We start from the raw sequence: 15,211 nt of genomic DNA on the forward strand, positions 1-15,211 counted from the left end.
TCTTGACTTGGTTTAAAGCACAACAGGTCTTTTTCAAAACGCCTTTTCTTGGATTGCCTTTTTTCTATGAGTAATAGAGAGCTGAGAACAATCGAAAATGGGTCCTTTGGTTTCTCTGGGTCTTGTCTTTTTTTTTTTTTTGCGGTACGCGGGCCTCTCACTGTTACGGCCTCTCCCGTTGCGGAGCACAGGCTCCGGACGCGCAGGCTCAGCGGCCATGGCTCACGGGCCCAGCCGCTCTGCGGCATGTGGGATCCTCCCGGACCGGGGCACGAACCCGCATCCCCTGCATCGGCAGGCGGACTCTCAACCACTGCGCCACCAGGGAAGCCCCTGTGGGTCTTTTCTAAGTCCACGTTTCGTTTCCCTCCTCCAGGAAATCCCCCAACCATCCTTTCTTCTGAACGGATCACTCCTTGCCGAGCAGGGCATTCTACCCTCGGCTTGGCACCCTCCCTGCCACATCCCAGCCTCAACCACAACTCACCAGCTCTCGCCTCCACAAGACCCCCCTTCTGGTTCTGCCTAAAATCCCCACCCAGGCGGCACCCTTCCACTTTCTCCCTCCGTCCTTTCCTCTAACACATGGCACTGCGGTTCCTCCAACCACCTGTCAGGCGCACATCTAAGGCTCAGAAGGCCTCCCCCATCCCCCCCCCCATCCCCCATGCAGCAGCCTTTGTAATATCTCCTTTCTAACACTATCAGCTCATTTGGAGTCATCTTTCGTTTCCTAAAATATCACCGCTGTATGAGTTCCCTGGGGCTGCTGTATCAAATTGTACACATTTAGTGGCTTCAAACAACTCACATTTCTTCCCTTACAGTTCCGGAGGCCAGAAGTCTAAAGTTGGTTTCCTGGGCTGAAACCAAGGTATCAGCAGCCCTGAGCTCCCTCTGGAAGCTCTAGGGGATGGTCCATGTCCTTGCCTTGCTCATCTTTCCTCCAGTTCAAAACTAGCAGCACAGCATCTTCAAATCTCTCTGTTTCCATGGTCACGTGGCTTTCCCCTGTGGTCAAGTCTCCCTCTGTTTCCCTCTTACAAGGACCCTTGTGATTCCATTGAGGGCTCATCCAGATAATCCAGGATCAGCTTCCCATCCCAAGATCCTTAGCTCAGTCCCACCTGCAAAGTCACATTTGCCATAAACAGTCACAGTCACAATTTTCTAGGATGGGGATGGGCCATATTTGGAGCCATTTCTCCACATACCCCATCCACCAACACTACCAACATGCAAGAGGACTTACTCTGTGCTGGGCGACGGTTTACGAGGTGGGCACCGTTATTATCTCTGTTTTACAGATGAAGAAACAGGCAGAGAAAGGTAAACTGATGTGTCGAGGCCACATAGATAGAGAAACCGAGGTCCATCCACCTTAAAAGCATGTGTTCTTCACACGATGCTGTACTGTTGTCTCTCAGCTTTTGGGACCATGTGCGTCCATGGGTTGGTTTGGATCACAAGGACCCTAAAGACAGTCACGGCCAACACAACGTGGATCACCATCCAGAAGTTGTAGCTGCCCCTTTTCTAGCTGCACTTCTAGAGATTTCTCCCACAGAGAGCACCGCTAAGTAAGCGGTTGGGTGGTAACAGCAGCAATTTGCTTCCCCCTGAAAGGCCACTGGAAGCCCCCTGGGTAGTCTGATGTCAAGCTATGACTGATGAATGTTAAGATCTAACTGAGCTCAGGCAAAAGCACTGTGGAAAGAGTAATCACAGAGAAGGACCAGGAAAGAAATTCATGTTGAAAAGGACAATGGAAATAGAACAGAAACGTGAGGCCCAGCTACTCTCACCATGGAGAGAACAAGAAAGGCAGAAAAAGGCATTGAGGCTGGAGAAGAAAGAATACAGCAGAAAGAAAGGAACTTTCAGGTTAACAATAAGGGAAGAATATACTCAGGGTGCACTAGGGGAGGTCAGAAAGCAAAGGAACAGGCAGGTGGTGAAAAATCAAGGATTTTTCTACCACCCACTATTCATTTTTGAGATTAAAATTTTCTCTCACTCCAGGGTGGCAGTGGGCCACGTGGAGGATAGAAAGAGCTGGCTCCTGGAATCAAACAGACCAGGGGGCCCATTCGTTAATATCAGTGTTACTCATGGCAACTTGAGCCTCAGTTTTCTCATTTATAAAATGGGAATAAGCACATGAAGATTAAAGAATTTACATGAATGGCTTTAGCACAGTTCTTTGCAGGAATGAGTAACATAAAGAATCATTGCATTTGGTTTCTGCAACCTCATCAAAACAAAAGGTAATAAAGTCATTAAGGAGTCCAAGTTTCTATTCATGCAGTCGGATAGAATTTTCTTTGGGCTCGTTTGTGGCCACAACTGTGAATACGAGACCAGATATCTACCTTCATGAAACTGAGTGGAATAGGCAACCCCATGTAGAACAGAAGGAGCATGATAAGGAAATAATGGATGCGATGAGAACTATGGGGAGAGACTGGACACAAACATGGCCAGTCAGAGAGGGCTTCTTGGAGGAAGTGTCATCTCAGCCAAGACTAAAAAGTTCACAAGGGGTAAGTAGGGCAGAGAGGAGTTTGGGGTGAACGGATATGAGAAAATTAAAAGTACATCAGTGTGGATGAAATGCAGAGTGGAAAGAGGGAGTGTTGAGATATCAGGCTGTGAAGGAAAAAGGTCCCCAAGTATGTCATGCCCTGTAAGTCATGGTAAGAAGTCTGGACTTCACCACTGGGAGTATGAAGGAACCGCTGAAGGATGTAAAAGCAGAAGATTTACTGATTCTCTCTGTATTTCAGAAATGTCATTTGGACGCTAGTATTGGGTTGGCCAAGACGTTTACTCAGGTTTTTCCGTAACATCTTACGGCAAGGTCCAAGCGAACTTTTTTGGCCAACCCAATATAGAGAATGAACTGGATTAAAGGAAACCTAGAGGCAGGAAGAACACTTAGGAGGAATTTATACTAATCTAGGTGAGAAACTATGGAGCTTCAACAAGGATAGTGGCAGAGGGGATGAAGAGAAGTGAATTAGAAATAAAATCTGTAGGACTTGGTGATTTTCCCATCCATTCATTCATCCATCCAACCAACTCTTAGGAGTCTACCTTAGAGATGTGAGGGGAGGTAGAGGGGAAAATCAAGGTATTCCCCTCTGTTTCTGGGCTGAAAAAAATGGGTAGACAGTGGCCCTGTTTACAGGAGTAGGAAATGCAGGTTAAGAAGTCTTGTGGGGAAATAGCACAGTTTTAGAGATGTTGGCTTTTCAGGAATGCCTTTACTTTTATAACGCAGATACCCTCGGGTCCTCCAGCCTGTGTGCGTCAACGAGGTAACCTTAGCGATAATAACGAAGTCTAGCGACGTTCCAGTCCCCTCTCATCTTTGCTCCTCCTCCACTTAATTCTGATTGTTCCTACAATGGGTTTCACATGTATTTGGGAACAAATCTGTTTGCTGCCTTCTGCTGAAGCCTCCTCGCCGTGTGCCAAGAACTTGTTAGGATGGTGGGCCATCTGTGACCGTGCTGTTGCCTCGGTTACCACTGCCCTCCATGGATGGCTGCTCCGTGGTCTTTGCCGTGTGTGCGTGCGTGTGTGTGTGTGTGTGTGTGTGTGTGTGTGTGTGTGTGTGTGTGAAGGGAAGGCAGAGGTGCTGCTTTCTCTAGATTTTCTCCATTAATTAACACAAAGAGTTAATGAGTTAGTCTGTAACACCTGCCTTCAGCTGGCCTCACTAAGAGTGCCTGGAAGGACTAGGAACTTTGCATCTCATGGTGAAGGGTGAGTGGATTGACCACTGTAGACAAAAAGAATCACCAAAAGGATGCTGGTCAAAACCCCTGCCTATTGAAATCATCGGGTTGGCTTTAGGTGGCAGTAGTGGATAAACAGTCATGCTGGTATCAAAGTTTTCTTATTGTATAAATGACAGGAAGTAGAAGACAACAACTTGGGGGTTATCAGAGTTTGCTTTCTAGTTTGTTCATTTCTTCCAACTTCCAAATGGACACAGTGCAACCCATAGGCTCTGGATCAGTGATGCTGGGGAGAAGGGAAACGGGGGGAAATGTCAGAAATAAAGAAGCAATAAAAGTGCATGGGACAGTCAAGGATGGTCTGGAGTGATGAGATCTGAGAGGGAAAGGGGAGAAAGGGGAAAAGAAGACAAACACCTTTACAACCCCCAAGCAGTCCGCCATGTTTGAGCTTCCAACTGTCCTCCACACAGAGAAAAGCCGTGAAATTGGACATATTTGAAAACCTTGAAGTACGAATAGGTAACATATGTTCTTAAAAATCAGCTGTGATAGACTAAAACGCTACACTCCTTACTTCTCATAGGTTTGCTAAATTAGAGGTTTTTCCAGAGAAATGCCTAAAATTTGTAGGTGGCACATGGGGGACATGTCAGTGGAACTAAGTCTTTAGCAGTGGCTGGTCCTTGTGCTGAGACTCAGCATCCCTTTATGCTTCTAGGAAAAACAGATACTGTGAACAATTTAGAGGAGGAGAGAAGAAAAATTCTTCCTTTTCTATAAGAGTCTGATTGCAATGTTTAAAGATTTCCACGAAACAAAAATATCTGGTGTCACAGCTCATCTCCCACGCATAAAAACAAAATGGGAAAATTAGGTAGGAAAAGGCGAACCATTTCCTTTCCATTTCTCCAAAATTTCCCACATACCTTGGCTGTTTTGAATAGATCTTCTGAAATATCTTTTGAGGTCACCTACTTTGAGAGCACAGAGTCTCTGATTTTCAGGTGACATAGCCATGAGCCCAGAAAACAGAAATCTTATTGTTCATTTTTGTCATTCTTATTGAAAAGAAAAGATGGTAATTTCTTCCCCACCCCATCTTGCTAAGCTTTTGCTAGTCTCAAGGATTTGTGCTCCGAGTTGACTAAAAGAAAAATCTCCGTGTTAAACCCTAAAAAGCTGGATCACAAAAAGAAATCCCAATCTCATAACTGTTTCATCACATTTTGTTTTTAAGATACAGTAGCCAAGGTAGCCATGAAAGTCTCACAGAGGTCTGATGGTTTTTTATTCCCTGAACTTCAGTGGACAAACAAGTATGTTTTCCACATGAACTGAAATCCTTGCAGCCACAGTAAATCAAGAAAGTAATAAGGAAAATGCACATTCCCGGCATGCTGCTATTTTAAAAACAGTCTTACAAAATAAAACCCACCTAAACCGAAGCTGTGGAATATTTTAGCAATTGAAAATTACTACCTTCTCTAGAATAACATGTACTTAGAAATGAAATGACTCAGAAACCAACACGAAGTACGTATTCTGCTTTCCTTGGAGCATATGCAACGTTTAACTTACAATATATCACGCTAAATACATTCAATCATCAGGGCTTATTATATCATTTTATCTGTCTTTGCTGCATCTACCTATCCTGCTCTTAAGCTAAATTCACTTTGCATTATACATGATAACAATATTATTATACAGATGCCATTCTTATTAAAGAGCTGGATTTCTCCCTCAGCCCCTCCAGTACCATAAGCAACCAAATTAAAGGAAAAGGGCACACGGATGGGGGGTGGGTACTCGTTATGAAATTGTTCATCCCAAATTTGCAGACATCGTGAAACATGACATTAACTCCAGTATGTTAACAGAAAAATTATGGATTAGCACAGAAAACAAACACAAAGAGACTATTTATCTTCTTTTCCATAGCCCAGAATTGCCATTAGCTTACCTTATTAGCTGAAATGCCAAATAGAATGTCTTTATGGAAAAGTAAGTTCATTATTCATCTCAGCTTTGATTTGGTCTAGCGCAGCTGAGAGCATTTAGCTTCTCCCTGTGATTTGCCGATGCAAAGTGGGTGAGTAAGGCAGTAAACACAGAACTTGGGAGGTGGGGAGCAGTTGGCCCGTGGCTCACAACTCTAGACCTGCAACTTTACAGTTTCTTTCACATGAAGATAGTTAGCAAACTCAGATCTTATCACCGAAGTGACTACTTAGTGGAGATTTTTAAGCCTGTTCAGTAGGCAGGGCAGTTGCAATGATAATGTCCTGCCTGTTCACGGTCCCAGCAAAATTACCTTGCTGTCTTTCTTTCTTTCTTTCTTTCTTTTAAACCTCTTTATTGGAGTATAATTGCTTTACAATGGTGTGTTAGTTTCTGCTTTATAACAAAGTGAATCAGTTATACATATACATATGTTCCCATATCTCTTCCCTCTTGCATCTCTTGGGCTATTGATTCACTTTGCAGCACTGTTAGTGGATAATATCTATTTTATCAAGTAGAAATCCACGTGGGGGAGTGATCTCTGCAATTTTCTTTAAAAAGAAAACCTGCTTGTCTGACCAGTGAATGAAAGATAGATGCATTTTACAATCTTGAAGATAAGTGTGCAGACACACACAACATTGTGTTGGATACAACATTCCGTTAGCTCCTACAGACGGAGACCCAGAAGCAAGATAGCAATAGATATCTGTCCTCAGGTCATCAAATTCTCTTTCAGAAAAAAAAGTCACATTCTTTAATAATCGATTAATTTTCTTCAAATGAATTAAACATGTTTTAGAAACCTTTGGGCAAACCCTTTTTCTTTCTTAAAAAATGACTTCCATAGAAAACATCCCCAAAGAAACTTATTTAGTGAAAGTGTCTCATTTCCAAGATGGGCAAAGGAAGTGTTGCAGTTTCCTCTCTCAAGCGTTTTACTTCACAGAATTCGAGCGGTCTCATTTACTAAAATCCAGCTTTACCAAGCAAAATATGCAATCATAACAGCGAGACAAGTCTTGGATAATCAATAGACAAGGACAGTGATACTGAGTAAAGCAATTTTAGCTTAAAGACTGTTTAAGCTTTCCTTGACTTTGTCACCATGCAGAATCAAGCCCCCAGTTCTCCTCTCCTGAATTAATGAGAGCATGGCTGCCTCTAATGAGAAATGATAAAGAAAAAGCAATAATGATTGATTTGCCTCAAAATGTTAAACATAGAGTTACCATATGACTCAGCAATTCCACTCTTAGGCATATACTCAGGAGAAATGAAAACACGTGTCCACACAAAAACTTGTACACAAATGTTCACCGCACCATTATTTACAATAGCCCCAAACAAAAAAGTGGAAACAGTCTTACAAGAGCCCAAACACAAAAGTGGAAACAGTCTTAACGTTCATCAGCTGATGAATGGATGTAAAAATGTGATATAGCCATATAATGGAATATGATTTGGCATTAAAAATCAAGTATTGACACATGCTATACCATGGATGAATTTTGAAAACAGCATGCTGATTGACAGAAGTCATCACAGAGTGTATGATCCCATTTATATGAAATGTCCAGAACAGGCAGAATCTATGGAGACAGAAAGTAGCTCGGTGGTTGCCCTAGGCTTGTGGGCAGTGTACTAGGAAGTGAATACAAATGGGTCTCTTACTGGAGTGATGAAAATGTTCTTATCTTAGATGGTGGTGATGTTTGCACAACTCTGTGAATACACTAAAACCACTGAATTGTATATTTTAAATAGGTGAATTTTATGGTTTGCAGATATCTTAAGAAATGTTAATAAAATTATTAATTTGTCACAGAAATATGGTCATATAATGGTTGCAACTACAAGAATTTGTTATATATAATAAATTCTGTAAAAGGTAGATAGGGAGAGGTGGGGAAAGTGTAAAGATAACCCCAAACTTGGAAAATCCTTGAGGACTCATGGACTTGTAGATCTACCTGAAGAACCGTTTGTGCTGGTTTTTAATCATGGATAATTTTCAATAAGAAAAACCCCCCAAATCAGAGAGAGTGAGAGGAAGAGGAAGAAGATGAAGAAGAAGAGAAGAAAGAGGAAGGGAAAGAAGGAGAAAGAGAGGAAGGGGAGACTAGTTTTTTTAAATTTATTTAACTTTTTATTTTATATTGGAGTATAGTTGATTAACAAGGGGAGACTTGGTTTTGATTAGATAGCATGAAAGGACAGGTGATTCAAGAGGGAAAGTAGGATCCCAAACCTTAATTCTGATGATATAACAGCAAATGGTTGAGATGAGAATAAAAGAAGAAAGGCTTTAAAGAGACCAAAAGAATTGAACAAGGACGGCTTTGAAGTGCTCAAATTAAAGGAACTTGTTTCTAACAAGAGAGATGGGTTCATAATCAAGGAAGAATACACGTAAGTGATGAGCATCTACAGAAATTGCACCAAGAGTGCTAAAACCCAGAATTAAATGCAGTTTGAATTAAAAAATAATAAAAGCGATAAGAAAGCCAGGGACAGTAAAAAAAAAAAGAAAAAGGCTTTTTGAAAGATATGAATTGGAACAAACCGAAGAACCAGGACAATCCTGAGACGTGGTCCAGATGGTGCAATGTGAACAGATGATGATGAAGGAGGAGAAAGGGGAGGAGGAGGACTAAACATCAAACTCTCAAACTTTACCATTTTCTGTGTCAAAGAAAAGGATCTGCAAATTGCAAAGGTTAGAAAAAGAAGCACGGTGAAGAGAAATCTGAATTCCAGGAAAACCTCTTGTATGCAGATGACTCATACATTTGTATTTTCAAAACTAAAAACAGAGTTACCATATGATCCAGCAATCCCACTCCTGGGCATAGATCTGGAGAAAACTATAATTTGAGAAGATACATATACCCCAATGTTCATAGCAGCACTATTTACAATAGCAAGTCATGGAAGCAACTTAAATGTCCATCGACAGAGGAATGGATAAAGAAGATTTGGTGTATTTATGCAGTGGAATATTACTCAGCCATAAAAAGAATAAAATAATGCCATTTATAACAAGATGGATGGACCTAGAGATTATCATACCAAGTGAAGTAAACCAGCCAAAGACAAGTATCATATGATATCACTTATATGTGTAATCTAAAAAAAAAAAGATACAAATGAACTCATTTACAAAACAGAAATAGACCCACAGACATAGAAAACAAGCTTATGGTTACCAAAGGGGAAGGAAGGGGGACAAATTAGGAGGTTGGGATTAACGCAGACATAGTACTATTTATAAAATAGATAATCAACAAGGACCTACTGTGCAGCACAGAGAGCTATACTCAAGATTCTGTAATACCTATAAGGGAAAACAATGTGAAAAAGAATATATATATATAACTGAATGTAACTGAATCACTGTGCTGAACACCTAAAACTAACACGACATTGTAAATCAACCATACCTCAAAAAAATTCTGCTTTCTCAAAAATAAATTTGTATTTTCATTCCAGATCTCCCATATGAACTTCAGGTACCTGACAACTTTACTTAGATTCTTTGAAGCCCTTCACATGCAGCATCTTCAAAATCAAACTCATTTTCTCCTCCCCCTTTCCTGCCCACACCCCACTGTAGCTCTTCTCGAACTCCCTATTTCAATGAATGGAAACACCATCTTTTATGCAAGTCAGGGACATAGGTACCATTCCGGACACTTCCTTTTCCCTCAACATCGCCAAATCCTATAGATTGGCAATCTCTGGAAACTATCCACCTGCCTCAACATCACTGTCACCATCCTAGTGATAATTCAACAGTAGCCCTTGCCATGGCAGTAAATTTAAATTTATTTGTGTGATTGATTTGAGTAATGTTTATCTCCCCACTGATAATAAGGAGCATGAGAGTAGGAATCAGGTCTGTTTCTGATCATCACTGAATCCTTTGCATCTACACAGGGCCTGGCAACAATAGGCATTTAATAAATAGTTTTTGAATGAATCAATGAAAGAGCTCTTAACTTGGCAGCCTGTGAGGGTAATGATAGCATAATTGCTACTAGTGAAATCATTGAAAGCATGTGTTCTATGTTGGGTGTCAGGACTAGTCTTCTTGTTTATAAAATCTGACCATTTTATATCATTCCCTTGTCATCACAGCTGTGATCTCACTACTGCATGAAGATCCACTATTAAGCATTTTGCTTAGAAAGTTAGCATGCAGGATGTTTTAAAATATCATAAGATTTATTAAATTCATAATTTAATTTTCCGCGTGAAGACATTTTCCTTTTTAAAGGAGGGCACACCTAAAAACAATCAACTTAAGTTGCTGTACTCAGGCAAATTACATCTTTGTGTACACAGAGAGCTTTCGGTAGGACCCCAGAATCAAGGTGGGTAATTAAAAACTGTCAAAGAGGGGCTTCGCTGGTGGCGCAGTGGTTGAGAGTCTGCCTGCCGATGCGGGGGACAAGGGTTCGTGCCCTGGTCTGGGAGGATCCGATCCCACATGCCATGGAGCGGCTGGGCCCGTGAGCCATGGCCGCTGAGCCTGCGCGTCCGCGGCCTGTGCCCCGCAATGGGAGAGGCCACAACAGAGAGAGGCCCACATACCGCAAAAAAAACCCAAAAAAAACTGTCAAAGAAAATGTGATAGGGAAAGCTGAAGATGGACAAGTCTTTTGAATCATCCAAAAGATAACAGCTTGATGGGCTTGAGTTTACAAAGCAGCAGCATCCTAGAACAGGCTGTTAAAAGGAAGATCTCTGAGCACCGGGAAGAAGCAGCTTGGGTTTATGAAGAAGTCGTATGCTAGGCTGACTGTGTTGTACTTTTATTTTTGAAGATTAACTTGGTCGATGGTTATACATATAACCTGAGCTTCCTTATGCAAAGTCATCTTTATAGAAAGAAAACAGGAGGAAAATATTTCTAAATGTTAACAGGACTGGTTTCCACTGAATTTTCTCACTTCTCTTCCTGGCAGCCATTCCAAACAACAAAAACAATAATACAACAAAACAAAGAGAATTACCCACCGATCACATTTTCAGCAAAACCAGCAGAACATCCACAAACTCCCAAGTCGGAGTCAGGCAGAAAGCCAAGGAGGAAAGGGATAGTAACGTGGCAGGTAAATGAGAGGTATGAAGGGGACCTAGCTGTAGCTGAGCTCAGAAAGCTCTGCCAAATAAATACACCCTCCCCCGAAGTGCGGACCTCAGTCTGAGAGCATTGCACTGTGGAAAGGCAGGGACTAATGTAGGTGGTGGAGGGTGAATGGGCAAATCTCACTAAGCGCCAGAAAAATTCTTTCTAAAAATGACTGTATCATTTCTGTCCCCACGTGACTGGCGACCTGCGGGGTCATCCATGAAGTAACTGAAGGAGAAAAGAACTAGGTTTTGTCTGAGAGTCAGAGGATGTGTGAGTACACAGATGCATCATACTGTAAAGAAACAGTGTATAACTGTAGCAACAGCAAAGGAAGCCCTTGGTTCATGACTGCTTGAAAAATGACTGCCTACCTTCTTCTGATTCTCTTAAAAAAAAAACAAAAACTTGTTCAGGCCATGGGAGGGCTCTGGCGTCCGGGATGAAGGAGCGTCGCTCTCTGCGGGTGGCCCTGGAATCACCCTGGGAACAGGACCAGGGCTGCGGAGAGGGTAGAGCCTTGTCTCAGGTAGGGGAGGAGCGGGACAGGGGGCGCCGAGAGGGAGCTGAGAAGGCTCCGGACAGGGAGGCGCCCGAGGCCGGCGGTGCGGCCGCCACGGCGGCCGAAGAGCACGAACCCCCTCACGCGCGCACAGGAGGAGTACTGGCGGCGGCGGCGGAAGAAGACACTCCTCACGAACGTGGCCGCGGCGGCCGTGGGCATGCTGGGGGCGTCCTGCGCCGCCGTACCCCTTTACCGGCTCTACTGCCAGACTACTGGACCTGGAGAGTCGGCAGTAGCAGGGCATGCACCAGACCAGACTGGAAACATGGTACCTGTTAAGGATCGCATCACTGGAGTCACCTTTAATGCGCATGTGCATGCAAGTCTCCCGTGGAACTTTCGACCTCAGCATACAGAAATATACGTAGTGCCAGGGGAGACTGCACTGGCGTTTTATAAAGCTAAGACTCCTACTGACAAACCAGTAAACGCAATTGCTACATACAATGTTGTACCATTTGAAGCTGGACAGTATTTCAATAAAATACAGTAATTCTGTTTTGAAGAACAAAGGCTTAATCCACAAGAGGGAGTAGATATGCCAGTATTTTTCTACATTGATCCGGAATTTGCTGAAGATCGAAGAATGGTGAATGTTGATCTCATCATTCTTTCTTATACTGTTTTTGAAGCAAAAGAGGGTCATAGGTTGCTGCTCCCAGGCTATAATTGAAGTCAGAACTAAGTCCTGCTTCAAATTTGTGATTTTTGAAAAATTATGTATCTTGTCTTCTCAGGGGAGAAATATTTACAATAATGTGAAGGCTTCTGTTTTAAATGTTATATACTTAGGGTTCTTTTTTTCCCAACTAATTTATCCTACTTAGAATGTATAACTGTTCAAAATCATACTTACGAGTTTAACTAGTATTGAAAGAAACTGCTTTGTTTCTTAAATAAGTTGGCATGGACTTGATGGTTCAGCTTAGTTCACTGGTCCCCTTTCAAATTATGAGCACTTCATACTTGTAACAATGAATTTGTATTATTATTTCTAAAATAGTTGGTTACTTTCATTACGAATAGTCACTATTTTAAAAGCTCAAAATGGAAGAGGAGGGGCTTCCCTGGTGGCGCAGTGGTTGAGAGTCTGCCTGCCGATGCAGGGGACACGGGTTCGTGCCCTGGTCCGGGAAGATCCCACATGCCGCGGAGCGGCTGGGCCCGTGAGCCATGGCCGCTGGGCCTGCGCGTCCGGAGCCTGTGCTTCGCAACGGGAGAGGCCACGACAGTGAGAGGCCCGTGTACCGCAAAAAAAAAAAAAAAAAAAAAAAAAAGGAAGAGGAATCACGAAATCCCTAACAGCTTGCCCAAAGATTACATTCTGATTTCAAATTTGACTCTATTTTTCCTTTAAGATCTAGGGCTATTTTACATTCAGAGTACTAAATAAGTACTTTGAAATTTCAGTACCATGAAATTTAAATAAAATGTATATCTAGTAGGCTTCTAGCATTTCTTGTGATAGTTCCAAGTCTCCGAATTTTAAAATGTAAGTGTGATTGTGAAGATTTACCACCAGCAGAGTTCTTCTGAAAAAAGATGTATTAAACTGTTTGAATAGTAAAAAAACTCCCCCAAACCAAAAAACGTGTTCAAATAAGAGTAACATAAAAGGAACATGCATGCAGGTCCTATAGGGAATATGGAAAACAGCAGCCAAAAATTTCTTATAAATAATGAAAATGTACCAGAAAAATATGTTGCCACAAAGTTTAAAAGCATAACCCAAATTAGAAACAGTAATTCATGAAGCAATTACAGCTATAAAGGAAGATCACAAAGCAGAATTATAAGAACTCGGAAAAAAGTGAGAAAACGAAGGTTGCTGGTAGACAGCTGGAGGATGTGAAATAGGAACTGGCAGAATTGAAGGAAAGGAAGGTAAATAAAAGGACACAAAAGACAAGAATTAAAAGAGCAAAGAAATGATGCAGAGATAAAAAGGATAAAGAAGGATTAGAGAAACAAGGCAATATAGCCAACATATGCATAGCTGTGATTCGCAAAGAAAGTCAAACCAATGGAATAGAATAATTATCTTAAAATATAATGCAAGAGAGCTTTTCTGAAATAAAAAGTCTAAAATCTATTTAATGAAAAGGTAATCATTTTATCAGTCAGAAGTCATTCAGAATGATCAATGTAAAGAAATGTCTCAGAAAAAGTTTTTGAAAAGAATCCTTTAGGTGGTCAAGCAAAAAGATAAAATAAGGTTAAGGGAGAGAAAATGAGGTGGACATTAGACTTACCTGCAGAAACATGTAACCTGAGCACAGAACAGAGCAGCGTCTATAAGAGATTGAGCTAAGAAAGCAGGAGCCAACGATTCTCTGTCTAGTTAAGCTCTTTCCAATGTAAAGACAAGTAAAAAGAGCTTTGGACATGTCAGAATTTGGGTACTATTGCTCAAATTAACCTTTCTAGGGGAAATCCTAGAGGATGGGCTGTAGACAGACATGAAACAGAAAATGTCAACAGAAAAAGGTCATCAAAGAACCAGTGGCCAACACCTCCATGTTCATTACAGCACTATTCACAACAGCCAAGACATGGAAGCAACCTAGGTGTCCACCGATGGATGAATGGATAAGGAAGATGTGGCATGCATATATATATATTTACTCAGCCATAAAAATAATGAAATATTGCCATTTGTGACATGGGTGGACCTTGAGGGCATTATGCTACGTGAAACAAGTCGGACAGGGAAAGACAAATACTGTATGATCTCACTTACATGTGGAATCAAAAAAAAAAAAAACCCCTGAGCTTATAGATACAGAGAACAGATTGATGGTTGCCAGAGGCGGGGGGTGGTGGTTGTGTGAAATGGTGAAGATGGTCAAAAGGTACAAACTTCCGGTTATAAAATAAATAAGTCCTGGGGTGTAATGTACAGCATGGTGATTATAGTTAATAATCCTGCACTGCATATTTGAAAGTTGCTAAGAGAGTAGATCTTAAAAGTTCTCATCACAAGAAAAAAAATTTTTAACTGTGTATGGTGACAGATGTAAACTAGACTTATGGTGGTGATCATCTTTTTAAAAAAAATTTAATTTTATTTATTTTCTACAGCAGGTTCTTATTAGTTATCTATTTTATACATATTAGTGTATACATGTCAATCCCAATCTCCCAATTCATCCCCCTCCCCCCCGCTTTCCCCGCTTGGTGTCCATATGTTTGTTCTCCACATCTGTGTCTCTCTATCTCTGGTGGTGATCATTTTTGCAGTATATACAAATATTGAATCATTATGTTGTATGCCTAAAACTAATATAATGTTGTATGTCAGTTATACCTCAATAACAATAAAAAAAGAACCAGTGGCCAAAATCTAGCTCAACACATTTTAGAAGAGGTATATCATTTTCATGGATTTAAAAGGAATAAATACCTTTATGATCTGATATGACATGAAGTTTCTGTCGCTATACATATGTAGATATACTTTAAGAATTTTTTTCTATTACTAGTTTGTTTTACTTTTTTTCTAAATCCTTAATGGCTGTTGAATATTATAAAATGTCTTTTATGCATATATTGAGATAGTCACGTGTGTTTTCTCCTTTAATCTCCTAGTTGCTGTGAATTATATGAATTTTTTTTCTAATGCTAAGGCTTCCTTTCATAGCAAATAAATCCCGTCTGGTCATGTTATTTTACATTATTTATAATTAGTTAATTTTATTGAAATATTTATTAAGAATTTCTGCATCAGGTTCGTGAGAGAAATTGCATTACAATTTT

The 15,211-nt window shown here is 41.1% G+C and overlaps 1 protein-coding gene and 1 pseudogene across 14 annotated transcripts in view; one reads left to right on the plus strand and one right to left on the minus strand.

Moving 5' to 3' along the window:
• The window catches only part of DLGAP1 (DLG associated protein 1), an 858,632-nt gene that overhangs the window by 293,308 nt on the left and 550,113 nt on the right, over positions 1–15,211 (minus strand). For 2 of the 14 annotated variants that reach the window (XM_067015967.1, XM_067015966.1), the window contains exon 1: positions 5,713–5,843. The exons of the other annotated variants lie outside the window; for them this stretch is intronic. In XM_067015967.1, the coding sequence (XP_066872068.1) occupies positions 5,713–5,763 (51 nt within the window). In that variant the 5' untranslated portion in view covers positions 5,764–5,843. Of the gene's footprint in view, positions 1–5,712; positions 5,844–15,211 lie in introns of those variants that run through there. 14 annotated transcript variants of the gene reach the window in all.
• LOC131742688 (cytochrome c oxidase assembly protein COX11, mitochondrial-like) lies at positions 11,310–12,160 on the plus strand (annotated as a pseudogene).

This window comes from Kogia breviceps, chromosome 15 (genome assembly GCF_026419965.1).
Source record: "Kogia breviceps isolate mKogBre1 chromosome 15, mKogBre1 haplotype 1, whole genome shotgun sequence".
NCBI classification, from domain to species: Eukaryota; Metazoa; Chordata; class Mammalia; order Artiodactyla; family Physeteridae; genus Kogia; species Kogia breviceps.